Raw genomic sequence first — 19,338 nt, forward strand, 5'->3', positions numbered from 1 at the left:
AGCCAACACATCAGTAAGAAACTTAGTTCCTTCTGACTTTTTAAGTGATAAGAGATTGCAAAGAAAGGGCATCTTCATTTCAGAACTGGTTCCCAGGTACAAATGAGAATTTGAATTACCATTTAAAAGATGGCAGTTTAAAAAAAATTACCTTTGAAAGATTCAATGGTCTTCTCATGGTTTCCTAAAATAACAAATAATTAATCAGTAAATTATGTTTATTTCTTCCTTCTCCAAAATAAGGGTTTGAATGAGAATTTAGGCTAATGATTATTGTGTGACTAGAACTGACAGCCAAAAGATTTTGACAATACCTGGATGGGAAACTGGGAGCAAATTGTAACACTTTTGGATTTTAAGGATGGATTATACGAGATTTTTCAATTTAATGAAAACTACAATTGATTTTATTTTCAAAATAAAAAAGGGGACTCATTTAGATTTACCTTTTGTTTGCTCATCTTTGTCACATAAATTTTTAAGGAACCGGTTAGTATATATATTTTTTATATCAAGTTCTCGATCTTTTTCCTAAGAAAAAAGCAACATAACACTTTCTTTAATAATGGCTAACATTCATATAGTTCTTCCCACATTCCAAGCAATGTTCTAAACTCTTTACAATTTTTAATCTCCTTTGGTCCTCACAACAGCCCTGGAAGCTAGGTGCTACTATTATTCTCATTTTATAGAAGATGCCAAGACAAACAGAGTTTCAATGATTTGCACAAAGTCACACAGCTAGTATCTGAGGCTGGATTTAAGCTCAAGTATTCCTGACTCCAGGCCTAAGACTGTCTACTGTGCCCTTAAGGACTTCCTTTTTATCATACACTGTTGAGTGAATACAATGTTCCTAATAGAAGTATTAAAAATACGGGTTTGAAGCAGATATTCTGGAGGAAAAAGCAAATCTCACCTGTTTTCTTCTTTAAATTAGTGCCAAAGTAAAATTAGTTTATTAGCATATTATAGTTTATTATTAGAATTCCAAATCAAGTTTAGTGGTGCACATCTTTAGTATCTGCTTCTTGAGAGGCTGAGTGTGATGTATTCCTTGTGTTTAGGAGTTTTGAGTTGTAGTAGGGCTAATGGGGATTGAGTGTCCATACCAAGTCTGATACCTATTTAGTGAGCTCAAGGAAACAGGGAGCCACCAGGCTTCCTAAAGAGGGGGCAAATTGGCCCAGGTGCAGATTAAAGGTCCCATACCATTCAGTATTGGGACTGGACTCATGAGTGGCAGATGTACTTCTTGCCTAGGTGAGATAGGGAGACCCAGTCTCAACAATAAAACAATTAAAAAAATTCCATTTCAATAGCACAAAACCCATACACTAAAGCCAATGAACTTTACTCAACATAGAACCTTTCTGAACACTCACAGCACATTTCAATTGGCTTTTTTGTTTAATAGATGGTAATGCTTGAGATCCTCTGCTTGCTGATATCTCTAGTACACAAACTTAAAAAATTTAAGAGGCCTATTCAGTCCAATTATCCAGATACATAAATCATTTCAAGTAAGCAATAAGGTTCTATGAAAAGATATCAATACTATATATACATATAATAGACAATATTTTTAAAGGAATACCTTAAGTTTTTGTTGAAGGCGTTTTACTTCCATTTGGAGGTTCTTTGTAGCAGTTCTAGCAGTTATAGTCTTTCTGTTTTCAGCAGCTAATTGACGACTAAAGGCACTACTGTTCAATCTCAGCTGTCTTTCTAAGCTCTAAAGACAGAATATATTTTTATTTCCTTTTTTTTTGAAGGAGGGGGGCAGGGGTTAAGTGACTTGCCCAAGGTCACACAGCTAGTAAGTGTATCATGTCTGAGGCCGGATTTGAATTCAGGTCCTCCTGACTCCAGGGCAGGTGCTCTACTCACTGTGCCACCTAGCTGCCCCAAGAATATATTTTTATTTAAAATTTTAATTCATAGTGGGACCAAATATGAAAATGTCAGTCTTCATTAAGTCACATCTTTAGACATTTAAAAAATAATTTAAAAAAAACCTAGTCATTCCTCAATTGATAAATGGTCAAAGGATATGAACAAGCAGTTTTCAGATGAACTAATCTAAGTTATCTATAGTTATATGACATGGATACATTATTCAAACATAAAAGGTGATACCATAAGCAAATTAAGAGAGCAAGGAATGGCTTACCTGTCAGGTCTATGGGTAAGGGAAGAATTTAAGACCAAACAAGAGATGGAGAGCAATACTAGATAGAAATGGATAATTTTGATTATATTAAATTAAAAAGGTTTTGCACAAACAAAATCAATGTAACCAAGTTTAGAAGGAGAGCAGAAAGTTGGGAAATAATTTTTACAGCAACTGTCTCTGATAAAGGCCTTACTTATCTTACAGAGAACCAAGTCAAATTTATAAGACTACAAGTCATTCCTCAACTGAGAAATGGTCAAAGGATAGGAACAGGCAGTTTTCAGACAAAGCAAGCAAAGCTATTTATTGTAATATGAAAAATGCTCTAAATCACTATTGATTAGAGAAATGCAAATGAAAACAGCTCTGAGTTACCACCTCACAACTATCAGATTGATCAATATGACAGAAAAGGAAAATGATAAATGTTGGAAGGAATGTGGGAAAACTGTGACACTAATGCATGGTTGGTGGAGTTGTGAACTAATCCAACCATTATGGAGAGCAATTTGGAACTATGCCCAAAAGGCTATAAAACTGTGAATACCCTTTGACTTAGCAGTACCACTACTAGGTTCATATCCCAAAGAGATTAAAAAAAAGAGAAAAGGACCTGCTTGTGCAAAAATATTTATGGCAGTTCTCTTTGTGATGGCAAACAATTGGAAATTGAGGGGATGCCCATCAATTGGAGAATGGCTGAATAATTTGTGGCAATTGATTGGAATAGAATACTATTGTGCTACAAGACATTAGAAATGGGCTGATTTCAGAAAAACCTGGAAAGACTTAGATGAACTGATGCAAAGTGAAGTGAGAAGAACCAGGAGAACATTGTACATAGTAACAGCTATATTGCACACTGATCAACTCAGCAATATATGATCCAAGACAATACCAAAGGACTCATGATGAAAATATGCTATCTACCTCTACAGAAAGAAGAGATGGAATCTGAACAGATATTGGAACATGCTATTTTTCACTTTATTTTTGTGTGTTTTTTTCTTTGGGTCTGTGTCTTCTTTCATCACATGACTAATGTGGAAATGTGTTTTGCATGATTGCATATGTATGACCTACATCAAATTGCTTACCATCTCAGGGAGGGGGAAGGTGGGAAAGGAAGAAAAGTTGGAAATCAAGGTTTTTTAAAAAAAAATGCATGTTAAAATCATCTTTACATGTAATTTGAGGAAAATAAAATATTTTTTTAAAAATAAAATCATCAACAAACATTATCTGTAATGGGGATAAGTTAAATGCCTTCCCAATAAGATTAGGGGTGAAGCAAGGATGCCCATTATCACCACTATTATTAAATATTGTTCTAGAAATGTTAGCTAAAGCAATAAGAGAAGAAAAAGAAATTGAAGGAATTAAAATAGGCAATGAGGAACAAAACTATCACTCTTTGAAGATGATATGATGGTATACTTGGGGAATCCTAAAGAATCAAGCTTTGTAGACAAAAACTCATTATTTGACAAAAACTGCTTGGAAAACTGGAAAATATATGGCAGAAATTAGGTATAGACCAACAACTTACATTCTATACCAAGAAAAAGTCAAAGTGGGCCCCATGATTTAGACTTATATATTTAAATAAATCCAGGTGTAATAAATTTAATTATTCTGGTCCCAGTTTTAAGTGAAATGTGTCTCTCTCATGGATAAGATGCTTATGATGCCAGAGTTTATTCTACTTTTTGACCTTAAGACAAAGTGTTAAAAATGCATGGATGAGGTAATTTGTTAATTTTATGGTTTTAAAATAAGTTACCTCAATTTACCAATCTGTAATGTGCATAAAAATGGTACCTAACATTAATTTGATAATTCATTGTATTAGGAATATTGGTAAAGTGGTAAATTCTTTTACATATTGTACAGATTTACATATATGTAACTATGTATATATTGCTATGGACAGACAGAAGCCCTGTCTACTGATTTGTGTTATTTGCTGTATTTATATAATTTCTGCTTGTAATTTCTATTTGTGTTTTTTCTGAAGTTCAGGGTGCTGACTTTTCCCCCTAAACTAAGTGAATGATATATGTATTAAATTATTTTATATGTATATATGTAAAGTATATGTAATATGGACATATTACATTTATGTAAATTGTATATATAATTCAATTGTTATGGATTCAATTGTCTCAAGAATGATGTAAATTACTTGAAACTATTAATTTAGGACTGCAATAGATAATGATAATGTTTTTACTGTAATTTTGATAGAGCAGAAATCTCTTTAAGATTTGAAATACAGACTCCTGAAAACTTATAAGCCCAATTATATAGTATATAGTAAGGTATTTTAACAACAATGGCTTATAACCTTTAACCCTGAATATTTTGAATTGACCTAACAGTGACAGTTCTAAATTTAAACTGGTAAAGCCTTATATCTATCTTTTAATAATTTTACTGTGAGATTCACTTTTCTTATGTTATCTCATTTAGCCTATGCATAGGTTTCCTTTTTTGCTACTTGGGTCTTTAATGAAATGTATTTTGTACTAATGCCTTTCCAATCTATGGGGATTTTGATTTTAAAAGCCACTTGGGATAGATCGAATGATATTCTATATAAAGATAATTTTGAAATGCATTTGATTGAATTAATATCATCTGATTAGTGTGGAGTTTTGTTTGATGTTTGAATTCATGATTTTGTTATCTACTATTACGTTTCTTAATTTTCTTGTAAATTCTGGGAAACCATTCTATAAGAATTGCTGTTAAGGGAATGGTAATATGTCACTGGAGATTTTAGTTCCTTTTGGTTTAGATACTGTGAAATTATTAATCATATTATTAGAGGCTATTGTCAGACTGATGTGAAAATAGCACTTAAATGGGTTTATTTTAAAAGGGAAAAATAATAGTTGCTTATTTTTGTAATGGCAAGCAAAGTGGGACTTTTTGCTATTTTTACTTTTGGAGTTTCTCAGCACTAAGGCAATCAAGCGCCTTTGATTGAGTCTTGTCTTTGATTGAATCAAGAATCTTTGATTGGATACAGTATATATACTCTGAGGTTAGCATTTTGCTTCAGGGCTCACTCATTGGAAGAGTGTTCATGCGACTTGGCCAGACAAGACTCTAGGTAGCTGTTAAGCTTTGAAAACCCAGATGTTGGTGTTTCTCTCCCTGGTAACTGTGTATATATTGCTATGGACAGACAGTTAGAAGCCCTGTATAATTTGTGTTATTTGCTCTATTTATATAATTTCTGCTTGTAATTTGTTTGTTTTCTCTGAAGTTCAGGGTGCTGACTTTTCCCCCTGAACTAAGTGAATGATATATGTATGTTTAATTAAAGTGAGATTGTAAACCCCTTAAAGTTGCTTTCCTTAGAAAAGCAGATCAAAGAATCTGTGCTAGCAGCCCTCCTGTGTGCTGGTGTTATTGGCCTTACACATCCACAGCAGCTGCAAGCAGTATTGTTGTTACAATTTTTTAAAAAGGAAAAAGGGAGTGGGCAAAAGATCTTGTATAAATCTTATCTGTAAACCTGCCACAAGGTCTTGAATCATTATCAACCCTGTGAAAGAGTTTGTGTGTTGGTTTATTTTGGGAACAGGATCCCCATTCCCCCATTACAAATGTTCCTTGAATAAGGGGGAAAGATTGGAAATTTTTTGACTGTTTATAGTACAGAAATGCTTTGTGTGATGACTTGTGGTTATGATAATTTTGAACTTATATTTGGAATCGTCGGTGTTAAAGTTACATTTTGAACCAACTTACTCTTAACAGATTTTAGTCATAGAAATATATTTTTGCTTTTCAAAGCAAAGTGTTAGTAAACTATCATATATTTACCGAATTTACATAATAAAATTGCTTCGTTAAAATCTGATGACTGCTTTTACTTCAGCCTGGATTTTAAGTTGTATTTGAGTAAGGGAAATAATAGAAGAAAAGAATGTTAAATACAGTCTTTTGTGTGATTTTTAAAAGAAGGTCAGATAACTTATTTGCAGCATATTTATTGCTTTGAGAGTGTTGAAAAAATACTGTGTCCGGCCTTATTGTGATTAGTGAGACTTTGCTATGTGAGGTGAAACCTTTTGGGACCCTCAATTTTCTTTTTGAGTTTTGTTTTCAGGTTTTCAGTGTTTCACCGCTTCAAGAAAAATGCCAGCGGCTCAATGGAAGTGAGAATTGTGATTGACAGCCAGTGGATATCTGTCCCTGGGAAAATGGTTGGGAGGATAACCTCGGGAAAGCTAAAGCTAAGACCCTCTTGACTCAGTTTCCTTTATAAGAAATCCTGGTCAATTCTGAGCCTGGCTGTGGTATCCTGATAGCCTTTATACTATTATTACTTGAAACTAAATGGAACTGATGATACATGTGTTGAGTCATTTTGTGTCCTTGGGCCTGGAGGACCAGTATTGATGGTGCTTTAGTGGTCCCAACCTGCTTCTTCTTTTCATAGCAATATGATAAATGTAGATAATCTGTGATTTTTATTTTTTATGATGAATCTTGTTGCTGTAATACCTTAGCACATCTTACTGTTTTCACTCTGAGATTATAGTCATTTCCACACTCTAAACAACTATATAGATGAGTAGTTGGGCTTATCATTAGCCTGTTTATAGTCATATATTTGTGTATTAAAGTCCTTAAATTTTCCAGAATGATATAGGAATAATTAGTTGAGATGCAGCCTCCTGGGTGTCTAAGCAGCTTTAAAAAAAAAAGAACTGCATTGCTCACCTCCTGCCATGAGGAAGGGGCTAAAAAAGATACCCTTAAAAATATTTGATTCACCTAAACTAACCCTGGCCTGCTTACCACAGCAGGTGGGGATCCTAGCCAGTGGTCAAAACATTAAAAAAATACAAAAACTTTCGCGAATACGATTCTACTCACCATTAGTACATGGAATGCATGCATTTTTATAGACAACTTGAAACCTAGTAGACCTGAAAGAGGAACAGCTCTAGCTACTCAGCAGGTATCACATTCAAATAGCAGCCCTGAGTGAAACAAGGCTGGAAAATGAAGGCCAGCTTACTGGATACACCTTTTTCTGGAGTGGCCACAGTGAAGGGGAGTGCCATGAAGCTGGTGTAGGTTTCACAATCAATTCTAATCCAGTCAACAAGCTTGCATGCCTCCAAAAAGGAGTGAAAGGCTCATGATGATGTAATTGCCACTTGTAGGAAAGTGCCATGCCATCATCATCAGTGCATGTGCTCCCACCATGACAAAGCCTGATGAGGTCTAAGAAAAATTTTATGAAGACCTGGAGACCCTCCACATCAATGTGCTGAAAGAAGACAAGCTTGTAATTTTGGTGACTTTAATGCAAGAGTAGTCACAGACTATCAGATATAGCAGGGAGAAAGAGAATTGGAAACAGCAACAGGAATGGTCACATATTACTGAAGACTTGTGTGTCTCATGACCTTCTCATCACCAACACTGTCTTCCATTTACCTAAGTGCAACAAAACTGTGTGGGAGCACCCTCACAGCAAACATTAGCATTTAATAAACTATGTCATTCTAAGGTGAAGAGACAGACAGAATGTGAGAGTGACAAAGGCAATGTGTGGCATAGCATGCTGGACTGATCACAGACTTATCCTCTCTAACCTGAACATTCACATTCACCAAAAGGGGTGGCTCCAATGCAAGATGATTACCAGGAGACTTAATGGCAACAGATTAGAGTGCTTCTCCATGCATGAACAGTTTGCTGCTGACTTGGAGGGAAAGCTGAGCCAACACACAGTTGGAAACAGTGGAGAAGAAAAGGAGTGAGCACCTTTCGGAGATTTGGTATACAGCACTGCATTTACTCATCTGGGACAGAACATTTACAAACAACAAAACTGTTTTCATGAAAATGATGGGGAAATTCAGAAACTGCTAAATGAGAACTCCACAAGGTTTACTTGTGGGACAGTTTGTCTGCAGCATTTAACTCCATCAAAGGTAAGTGGCAAGCAAAGCTTAGAGAGAGACAAGCTTCTTAGCTCAGCAAAAAGACAGATGACATTCAGTTTTACACTGATAGTAACAATCCAAAGTATGATGGCCTGAAGGCTATTTATGAACCACCATAATGGAGCAAAACTTGATATGTATTAAAAACATTGCAGAAGCTTCATTTGTGCAGAGTATGAATCTTTTCTTTCCAGTTAGAATTTTATGTGGCAAAAAACAAAACAGAAGCTTTTGACTGTTTCCAAAATATCAACAACCTTTGTACTTTCCAAAAGGGACTTACAAAATAAGAATTATTCTTTGCATTGGTATGTGTATAGAAAATAAAAATGCTACATTACAGACATCTCTGTAGTTTCAGAGGAAGGGGAAAGGTGAGACTGTTAATTTACCAATAATCTGCTTCAAAATGTTAAAAGGAACTCAATTATTATATAGACAATATCACATAATTTGACCATGAAATAGCTTCCAGTTTTTTATTCTGATCAATCCACAAACCATTTTGACCATCTATAGCATACATAACAGACACTGCGCTATGACCTAGGGATACAAATGCAAAGAATGAAACCTTTGACTCTCTTGGGGGTGTGGTCTACAGAAGCAATTCCCTTTTTATTTTAAAGGTATAGATGTTTCTAAATATGAATAGATGAGGGATCATCAGTGGACAATGTTGTGAATTTTTATTTCTGTTTTATTTGACAAATTTTATTTCTAGCTAATTATTTCCTTTTTAATTTTAGCTTTATTAGTTTTGTTTGAATAGAAATTGTTAAAATTTTACGTAATTCTCTACCTTTTGTGATCTTCTCTATTCCTTGTTTTGTCATGAACTTTTTTCCTATCTGCAGATGTGATAGGTAATGTTTTCCCATGTTTCTCTGATTTGTTTATTTCCAAATCACACACTTTATCGAACTCGTGTTTACATAACTTGTGAGGTGTTGGTTCAAATATAATTTCTACCATATTGCTGTCCAATTGTCCCAGTTTTTTTGTCAAATGAATTCATTCTAGTAGCTACTAGCTACACTTGCTTCTATATGTTGTGAACCCAATCTGTTCCACTGATCAATAATCTCAATTTTTTAACCAGCACCAAGTTATTTTAACAATTACTTCTTTTAGTATAGTTTAATATCTGGTACTGCTAGGCCACTTCCATTCCCATTCCTTTTGAGATTCTTGACCTTTTGTCCCTCCAGGTGAATTTTGTTATTTTTTCTAGTTCCTTTGGTAGTCTGGTATGGTGTTAAATGACTTTAAGTAGTATTTTCATGTTTATTATATTGGCTCATCCAATAGCAATATATATTCTTGCAATTATTTAGAACTATCAATGAGTTATTTTAATTTTTATTTGAACTCAGGTTTCCCTGACTGTAGGCCTAGCATTCTATCTACTGCACCATCTAGCTGTACCAAATTAGATAAGTTAATGAATTATTATCTGGAATTATGGGGGGGGCGTTAATTTCAAACAACTTTTATTGGTGGTAGCAGTGGCAAGGATGTATATCTTGTGGTCTGGAGACATATGCTAAGCATTTTATCTTTGTCTTTCACCTTGTCCCAATTCAGCCTCTTTGCATTATATTTTTCCCTTCTTTTTCCCTTAGATGCTCTTAGCTATATGTAAAATATGTTAATGTGATTTAATTATGGGATAGAGTTTTATATGCTCTATTAATCATTAAAAACCCCCCACTAAATTTTTTTTTCACTTGTGTAGCTATTACTTGATTTTTTTTAGATTGTTAATAGTCCTAGATGGAAAACAAGTTCTGTACAGATTAAAAATTATAGCTATTGTTGTACAAAAATTTTAAGTTCTAATTTTAAAAACAAACCTGTATCCTTGTGTCATTGGCCTCCATTTTTGTGGTAAGGGCAGATAACTTTTGTGTAAGTTCTTCTCTCTCTGCAAGATTTTTGTCTTCAGAAAGTTTCTGCAATGTTATCAAGGAATCTTTGGTCTTTAATAACTCACTGTCAGTGTCTCTAAGTTTCCTGGATACATCTCTTTCTTTTTCCTGAGATTTTCTAAGAAGTTGCCTTAGACTTTTTACTTCATTCTGGTGTTTAGCCATAAGCTGGGGTAAATTATTTTGTGAATTTTCATATTTTCCTATTGCTTTCAAGTGTCTGAACTGTAGTCGTTTCAACAGTTGGTTTTCTAAGACAGTTGCTTCTAGTTTACGATGAATATCAGCCAATTCATTTTTCAGTTCCTTAATCTTATGAAGCCTTGCTGACATTACGCGATGAGCCATAGCATCCCTTCTTTGGGTAATGATATTAATTTGAGAAGTAAAAGCTGTGTTCCAGCTCTGCAGTTTTTCAGGTGAGATTTTCTCGAATCCTATGTAAACAAAATAGCCCATTACTAATAAAATATATAACACAATACAGTATGTATACATGTATGCATATAATACACATGGTTATAGGAGATTCATGTAGAAATTGTATACGTCTACATATATATGGGAAGTTAAAACTACGTGTTGACTAGTTGATCGTCCTAAGTCATAAACAAATATACATTATTTACCAAATGGCACATACAGTCAATCTTTAACATTCATGCATTTAACTTTATTGACTCCAAGTATTCCCCTATTGTGGTTAGGCAGTAGAGAAAAAAAATGAGAGACAGGGTATCTTTAAGATTGTGGAGTGGCTGGTATCCTACTAGGTACTTCGCTGGTCTTGTTTCCTCTAGCTGTTATAAAGAGCTCCTGGGCATTCACTGCATGTTTTAATTCTTTGCCTTTAAAACTCAAGTTTTGTGTTGCAATTATGCCCCCAATGCATAGTGGAAGTGCTTTGGGCTCTAAGCCCAAGTGTGCAAAGCAACTTAGTGAGAAAATAATAGTGTTAGAAAAACTTGGTGCCAGAATATCTGCAACCATATCAGCTGGCATAGCCTTAAGGATTTCAAGATGCTCACAAAGCAGATGTAGCTGATTTATTTCAAGCTGGTGGGTTCTTCATGATCTCCAAAGCTATGAAGGACAGAGTGTCAAAGGTGATGTTGAGACTTTGCCAGTCTGAGTCTTCTGACAGCAGTGACTAAAGTTCCAGCAACCTTTTCCCTAGTTTTCAGAGGGCAGCCAAGGTAGAGAGGTTTGCAGCAGTATAATATACAATTGTAACAACAGTGTTGCTAGCAGCTATTGTGTGGGCAAAAGGCCAATAACACCAGCACACAGGAGGGCTGCTAGCACAGGTTCTTTGATCTGCTTTTTTTGAGGAAAACAACTTTAAAGGGTTAACAATCTTACTTCAATTAAACATACATATATCACTCACTTAGTTCAGGGGAAAATGTCAGCACCCTGAACTTCAGAGAAAACACAAACAGATAAACAGAGCAAAATAACATAAATCAGCAGATAGGCTTCTGTCTGTCCAAGCAATACATAAACAGTTACCTGAGAGAGAAGCGTCAACATCTGGGTTTTCAAAGCTGGGGGGCTCCAATGGCTACCCAGAGTCTTGTCTGGTTAAGTCACATGACACTCTTGCAGTGAATGAGCCCCAAAACAAAACTGCCAACCTCAGATCTTATATACACATCTCAGGGCCCTGGGGCACTTGATTACCTCAGTGCTGAGAACCACTCAAACAAAAAACAGCAAAAAGTCCCATTTTGCTTGCCATTACATTTGAAAGGCAAGACTCATCAAAGGTACTTGATTGCCTTAGCATTCCGAAAAAGAAAACAGTAAAAAGTCCCATCCTAATTACCATAACAACAATACAATGCCCTTATGCTGCTAATGATCTGACACAGTGGAAGGTAAGATTCAGGTTAAAAAATGTTTTAGTTTTAAGAATTTTATTTGCTGTATCATATTTACGGTATTGTAGATTTTATATGTTATGAAAAGTGAATATTAAATGAAATCAATGTTTTTTTTTTAATTGACATGTTAGTAAAAAGGACCACAGAATTCTACAGAATTACTATCAAGGAAAAAATGTTTTGCATGTTACCAATATTATTTTGTATACTGCATTTTATGGGTAATTTCATGGTTACAGATTATTGGAATTAATGCAGATTATAAGAATTAATGTTTTGTTATAAAGAATTGTATGCAGAAAAGTATTTTCAGCAATCCCTAGTGAAAGATTACAGTTTTTTGGTGGCTGTGGGAACCTGTTTCCCAAAGGTTCAATGTATCAACATTCACATTTTTGACTTTCAAAAGTTGAGGAATTGAAAGTTGAGGACTGACTGGATATACTATTGTTGTTATATTTTACACAACTGGTCAGCTTTACTTAGGTGAGTAAGCCACTTTCAGCATTCTGAACTTAACAAATACCAAATAAAATGAGCATTTTCATATGCATAGTTGAGCATAAAAAGAGGATTATACATGAAATTGTGGGTCTCTATTATATAGTTTGCTCTCTAAAAAAATTATATATTTTTCAATTAGCAAAAATCTGCCTTCTTACTATCCCATTCTAACCCCTGCCCACAATTGAGAATAAAAGAAAAATACCTCCCCCTGCCCTCCGCCAACATGTGTGGTCTTGTTAAATATATTTTCCCATTGGCTGTTTAAAAAAATTTGTTTTTGTCTCATTCTGCCCTGAGTCCTTAAAGTATCTGTCAGGAGGTAGTTAGCAGATTTCATCACTAATCCTCTAGAATTGTGGTTGGTCATTATGCTGATCAGAGTTCCTAAATCTTGGAAAGTTGTTTGACTTTACCATACTGTTGTTGTATTAAATGTTCACCTAGTTCTGTTGACTTCACTTTACACCTGTTGACACAAGTCTTCCCAGGTTTGTCTGAAACCATCCCTTTCATCATTTCTTACAGCACAGCAACATTTATCACATTTATATACCATAAATACCATAAATTGTTCAGCCATCACCCACTTCATAGGCACTTCGGATTTCCATTCTTTGCTATCTCAAAAAGAGTTTATATTTTTGTACATCCTTAATTAAGAGTTTGTTTTGTTTAGGACTAATCTTTCCTTCAATCTACTCTCTCTCTAATTCTCCTTTCCCCCTTCTCACATTTCCCTCCTATTTCTCTGTTGAATGAAATATTTTTCTAGCCAACTGTGTGTGTGTGTGTGTGTGTGTGTGTGTGTGTGTGTGTGTGTGTGTGTGTATGCTTACCTTTTCAGATGACAGCTTCAAGTGTTAGGAGCTTCCCCCACCACTTCCTCCTTGTCTATACCCTCATTATGTGAGATAATCTCCCCTAATCTTCCTCCTCCCCCCTTGCCCCTACTATATTCCAATTACCTTCTCTTTCCATTCTTTTCTTAAAACCATAAAGACATAACAGAACCACTCCCAGGCCTTATCAAATTAAATTTCCCCTTTGACCCCTGATGATGATAGGGCTCAGAGGGGGCACATCTATTTTCTCATATTTGAATGTAAGCAGTGTTTATTCTTTTTAAATCCATTATCATTATTCATTCATGTTTACAATTTATGTTTCTTTTAACTCTTGTGTTTGAAATTCAAAATTTCTACACACTTTTAGTTTTTTCATCAGGAATGCTTTCATTAAAGGCCCATTTCTCTCCCTGTGCCATTATAATTACAGTTTTGCTGGTTATTCTTGGCCTATATCCTTTGCCTTCAGAAATATATTCTGAGCTCTTTGCTCCTTTACAGTGGTGGCTGATAAATCATATGTGATTCTGACTGTCTTCTCAGTATTTGAATTCTTTCTAGCTGCTTATTTTTTTTTTTTTACTTTTAACCTTGACTTTTTTTTTAAACTGAATTTGGCTATGACATTACTGAGAGTTTACATTATTTAGGGGCTTGTTTCAGAAGGTGACTGCTGGATTCTTGCCCTCTAGTGGTAAAAGATCTAGTCAGTTTTCTTTTATGGTTTCTTGAAGAAAGATGTCTAGGCTCTTTTTTAGGAAATAGTGTTCAAATAGTCTAATCATGATTAATTTTTTTCTCCTCAATCTGCTTTTACTTATGATATACCTAATGTTTTCTTCTATTTTTCAGTCTTTCAAATTTGTTTTAATATTTCTTTTTGTCTCACAGAGTCATTACCTTCTATCTAGTTCATTGTTTTTCAGAGAGTTTGTTGTTTGGGCAATGTTTTGTACCTCTTGCACTAAAGTTGTTAATTCTCTTTACAATTCTTTCTTCCACAGCTCTAATTTCTTTTCCAGTTTTTACCTCAGGTACTCTCATTTCACTTATAAAAACATTTTTCTTTTTTTAAAAGCTTGCTGTTCTAGGAATCTGAGTTGAATTTGTGCCCAAGCTGTGTTTTCTCATGCTTTGAGGATATTTTAGAGTATTTTCTTCTGAGTTTGTGACTTGACTATCCCCAACAACATAATAGCTTTTTATGATGGGATTCTTTTTTGTTTGCTCATTCTTCCAGTTTGCTTCCTGACTTCAGACTAGATGTTAGGACTAGAGTCTGTGAACTTCTAAAGGTCTGAACTGCTCCTGCGGCTCCTTTCTTGGGGTATTGAGTATTGTTTCATTCTAGAATCTCGGGGAAGGGCTAGGGACCTACAAGCTTTCAGAACTCCCAAAGTGGTTTGTTTCAGGACAAAGTCTAATTAATTGTTGCTTCCCTAAGTTTAAGCTCTGCTAGCTTTTGAGTATCAGGTAGACTGCTGCTAGACTTTGCCACTCTCAGCTAGCTGAGGAGTTCTGTTGGTTCAGAGTGATAGAACTGCAGGCTCCTCTTTGCTCTGGGATTCCTGTCTTGTTTTCTCCTCTGAAACCTTTAGATTGGGAAAGAAGCTGGGATTGAGACCTCACTAGGCTCCTGGAGTCTGAGTCACACAGCTACTGCTTACATTTGAATGTGCTCCTGACAGAATTGTTAGAATTACATGAACCAAATTGATTCCATCTTGTGACTCAATTCTGGATCCAGCTCACTTCTCTTTCTATTCAATTATAGGTCTAGTACAATTTTTATATTGTGAGAAAAATTTATTCAATTATAGAAATTGTGAGAAAACTTTACTGCATTGTTTGAAACTTACCCTGAATGGCTGGGAAGCTGGACTACCTCTATCTGTTGCTTAGAGACTAAGGTCCTAGGTTATTGTAAGACAGATAACACTAGCACAGGAGGGCTACTAGCACAGGTTCACTCTTGATCTGGTCAGATAGGAAAGACAGCTTCAAAGGGGTTAATAATCTTAATTTTATTCTAGTCTAGTCTTCTCACAAGGGTTGCTGATAATGGAAGCACAACTCCTACAGCATTCCCTAATCATCTTTCTTGCAGGGGTTAGTGAGAAGTGGGGGAAACTGCTCCTGCATCTTGATGGGGTCAATTGAGACAGGCATAGCTTGTGCATTTCCCTAAATCCCCTCAAGCTTCAATGGGGGCCAGTTGAGGCAAACATAGATTCCCCCCAAGCCTTGATGGGGGCTGGTCAAGGCACACACAGCATTCCAACTTGTGCATTCAACCCTGTAGGTTCCCCAACTCATTGACCAGTGCCCACCTGCTCTATAGGGCATCAGACAAAGAAGGCATATTGCCAGCAATAGCCTTACAAGTTTACATCACCTCATCTCTGTATTTCACTGTGCAGTCACAGTGGATATTTATAATTTAAGCCCAAATTTTTTACGATTATATAATATAAATTATATGTATAATTTATATATAATTTATTTATCATTATATAATGCTGCACAAGTGTGGTAGAGATTTTTTGAACCACAGTCATGAGAACTCATATCTAATACCTGGGAACAAGAGATTGTTATGGCTAAGGATCCTGGGAAACTGAATTATAAGAAATAATAACAAAACCTGCTTCACACACACTAAAATCCACCTTACACTAAAATCCACCTTACACTAAAACCCACCTTACTCATAGTTATGCTAACCAGAAATCCAGTCAGGTTTGAAAGTTAGTACAAGGAGTTTTCTCACAATTACATCTCAAGTAACCTATATGTCTTATCTGAAAACTTGCCCCATACTGGACAACCAGTTACTGTTTCCTTGTTCTTTTGATTAAATATAGACACTTGGAGGGGGAAAGGGATACCTATTTTTCTGATTTCAGGGAATTGCACCTGTTTGCTCTTTTCCTCTCAGGTTGGAAAGCACTTAATCTTTCTTCCAATTAGAAATCAGATTACCTAAACATGTATCTTGATGTCCTGCTAATTGTTTTCTTTTAATGAATTAAAATCTGTCTCCCCCTGTATTTGGGGTCCAGTGCCAGGCTGAGGAGGCCTGGCCCTGATTTGTTATGCAATTGGCATGCATTTTTTAATAAATTGATATGCTCAGAAGCCCAAACCTTTGTTTCCTCAGTTATTTTAGATTTGACTGATTACACTGCTCTCTTAGTATACAGCCTAGGGCCCGTGGCTGCTTCCCACCTCAGAATGCTCTTTGGAAGAGCACTAACAGCTGTGTCTGTACATGGGTTTGTGAAAGGAGGAAGAGTCAGGGAAGGGAGAAGTTGCACTAGAAGTGAACCTTGAAAGACCAAGATTCTGAGAGACAGAGATAAGGAGGGAATGTATTCTGCACTGGGGGTGGGGTGGAACTGGAAGGAGATAACATGATTTGTGTACAAGAGGGAATATCATGTATTGCTATGTACGTTTGAAAGGTAAGTTGTAGCTAGATTGTGAAGCCCTAAATGCCAGGCTGGGACGTTTGTATTTTGTGCTAGAACTGATAAGGAGGTACTGAAGATTTTGGTAGCTGTGTGGAGGCTGTCAAGGAGAAGGCTAAGATAGTAGTCTAAGTGAAAGATGATGAACTAGGGTTGGCTGTGGGAGAGGAAAGAAAGATGGATGTTTCTGAGGTAGGGTTGGAAGGACTTGGCAACCAGTAATATAGCGGGGTGGTGTGGGTAGAGTCATCAGCATTACAAAAAGAGTGACTAGGGAGTTGGTGCTATCAAGGAAAATAAGGAAATGAGGGAGGGGCAAAAGTATAGTGAGGAGATAAGTTCCATTTTGGAAATGTTGAGTTTCTTATAATGATGGTACATCTAGGAGGACAAGACCAGCAGGAAGCTGGTACTTCAGAGATGAGATTGGGGCCAGATATATAGATCTGTAGTCATATGAATAAAGATAAAGTAAATAACAGGCTATGCTAATGAATGAGATTTATCACACATATGCATATCTATATATGTATTTATAAATACATTTTTGTATTTACATATATGTATCTATGTATGAAATACATACACATATGGGGGAGAAATGAAAGGGAGAGAGAAGGGGAGAGAAGAGAGAGGCTTACAGGGAGAGGAGAAAAGTCTTGTTATGTTTATACTTTATATCTCTATTAGACTATAAGTAAGCTTAATGAAAGCATGAATTACAGAATCACAGAATCTAAATTGGAAGGGACCTGAGATACCATTTAATCCAACTTATATCCTTAAAAGAATTCTCTCTACAACATGCCCCCAAAGTAGTTTAATTGTTGCAGCATTCTCCAACAGTACTTAGAATGTAGGAGTTAAAAAAATAATTTTAAAAAATGTTTTTATTGATGTTTTGTTTTTTACATCATTATACTTACCCTCAAGATCCTTCCCTCTGTCTCTCCCAGAGAGGTATCCCATATAGTAAAGAGTATTTTTTGAAGACAAAAAATGGTGAGGAAAAAGAAAAGGGAAAAGCCAGCACAGCTGATCAACACATTTAAAAAGTCTATAAACATGTGCAGCGTGTAATATCTATGGACCTCTCAACATCCACAAAGGGGTAGGTTGGGGGTATTCACTCATATCTCTTCATTTCACTCATGCTTTATCTCTATAATTTTGTTACATTAACTTTTTTTTTTGTGTATGGGGTTGTTCTTTCCATTAACATTGTAGCTGTGTATATTATTTCCTTGGCTCTGTTTACTTCTTGCTGCATCAGTTCAGGTAGAAATTTCTATGATTTTATTCATCATATTCATAATTTCTTAAAGCACAATATATCCATTACATTCATGTGCCACAATTTGTTTAGCCATTCCCCAATCAATGGGCACCTACTTTGTTTCTAATACTTTGCTATCACAAAAAGTGCTGCTATAAATATTTTAAGGTATATTGGTGGATATTACTATCAATGGCTTCCTGGGGGCAAGTAATGGAATTTCTGGGTTGAGAGGCATGGAAATTTTAGTTACTTTGATTGTATAATTCAGAATTATTTTCCAAAATGGTTGTATCACTTCATAGCTCCATGGACAACGTACTAGGGTATATAACATTCCACAACCATTCCAGCATTGACTACTGCCATTTTTGCTTCTGAATTGTATTTTATTCTTTTCAATTACATGTAAAGACAATTTTTAACATCAATTTTAAAATAGAATTTTGATTTCTAAATTTTCTCCCTCTCTCCTTCTTCTCTCTCCTCACTAAAGTGGTAAGCAATTTGATATCGGTAATTTATGTGCAATCATGTAAAACATATATCCATATTTATCATGTTATGAAAGAAGAAACAGAACAAAAGGAAAAAAAATAAGAAAAAAATAGAATGAAAATAATATGCTTTAATATGCATCCAGACTCCATCAGTTTTTTCTCTGGATATGGATAGCATTTTCCTTTGAGACTCCTTTGTACTTGTCTTGGATCATTGTATAACTGAGAAGAGTTAAGTCAATCATAGCAGTCATCTCATAATGTTGCTATTACTGCGTACGATGTTCTCCTGGATCTGTTCACTTCACTTTGTATCAGTTCATGCAAGTCTTTCCAGGTTTTTCTGAAATTTGCCTGTTCATCATTTCTTATAGGACAATAATATTCCATTGCATTCATATACCACAGCTTGTTCAGTCATTCCCCAATTGATGGGCATCCCCTCAATTTCGAATTCTTTGTCACCACAAAGAGAACTGCTATAAGTATTTTTGCACATGTAGGTCCTTTTTTCATTTTTATGATCTCTTTCTATTGCCATTTTTTATTTATCATCTTTGCAAAATTGTAGGGTTGTTTTGACTTGCGTTTCTCTTATCTTCAGTGATCCAGAACATTCTTGTGGTTTTGAATACACTGCAATTCTTATTTTGAGCTCTGTTTCTTCATATCCTTTGACCAGCTTCCCATCATCTTATACCTTATTCCCCAACATGTACTCCAGTCAAGTGACATTGACCTTCTGGATGTTCCACTAACAAGATATTCC

The 19,338-nt window shown here is 35.4% G+C and overlaps 1 protein-coding gene across 1 annotated transcript in view; it reads right to left on the reverse strand.

The window, feature by feature from the left end:
• Positions 1 to 19,338, reverse strand: part of LCA5L (lebercilin LCA5 like) — a 50,745-nt gene that overhangs the window by 19,497 nt on the left and 11,910 nt on the right. The window contains exons 2-4 of the mRNA XM_036743462.1: positions 10,011 to 10,522; positions 1,598 to 1,735; positions 447 to 531 (exon numbers count right to left, since the gene is read on the reverse strand). Coding sequence (XP_036599357.1) covers positions 447 to 531; positions 1,598 to 1,735; positions 10,011 to 10,522 — 735 coding nt within the window. The remainder of the gene's footprint in view (positions 1 to 446; positions 532 to 1,597; positions 1,736 to 10,010; positions 10,523 to 19,338) is intronic.

This window comes from Trichosurus vulpecula, chromosome 2, assembly GCF_011100635.1.
Source record: "Trichosurus vulpecula isolate mTriVul1 chromosome 2, mTriVul1.pri, whole genome shotgun sequence".
NCBI lineage: Eukaryota > Metazoa > Chordata > Mammalia > Diprotodontia > Phalangeridae > Trichosurus > Trichosurus vulpecula.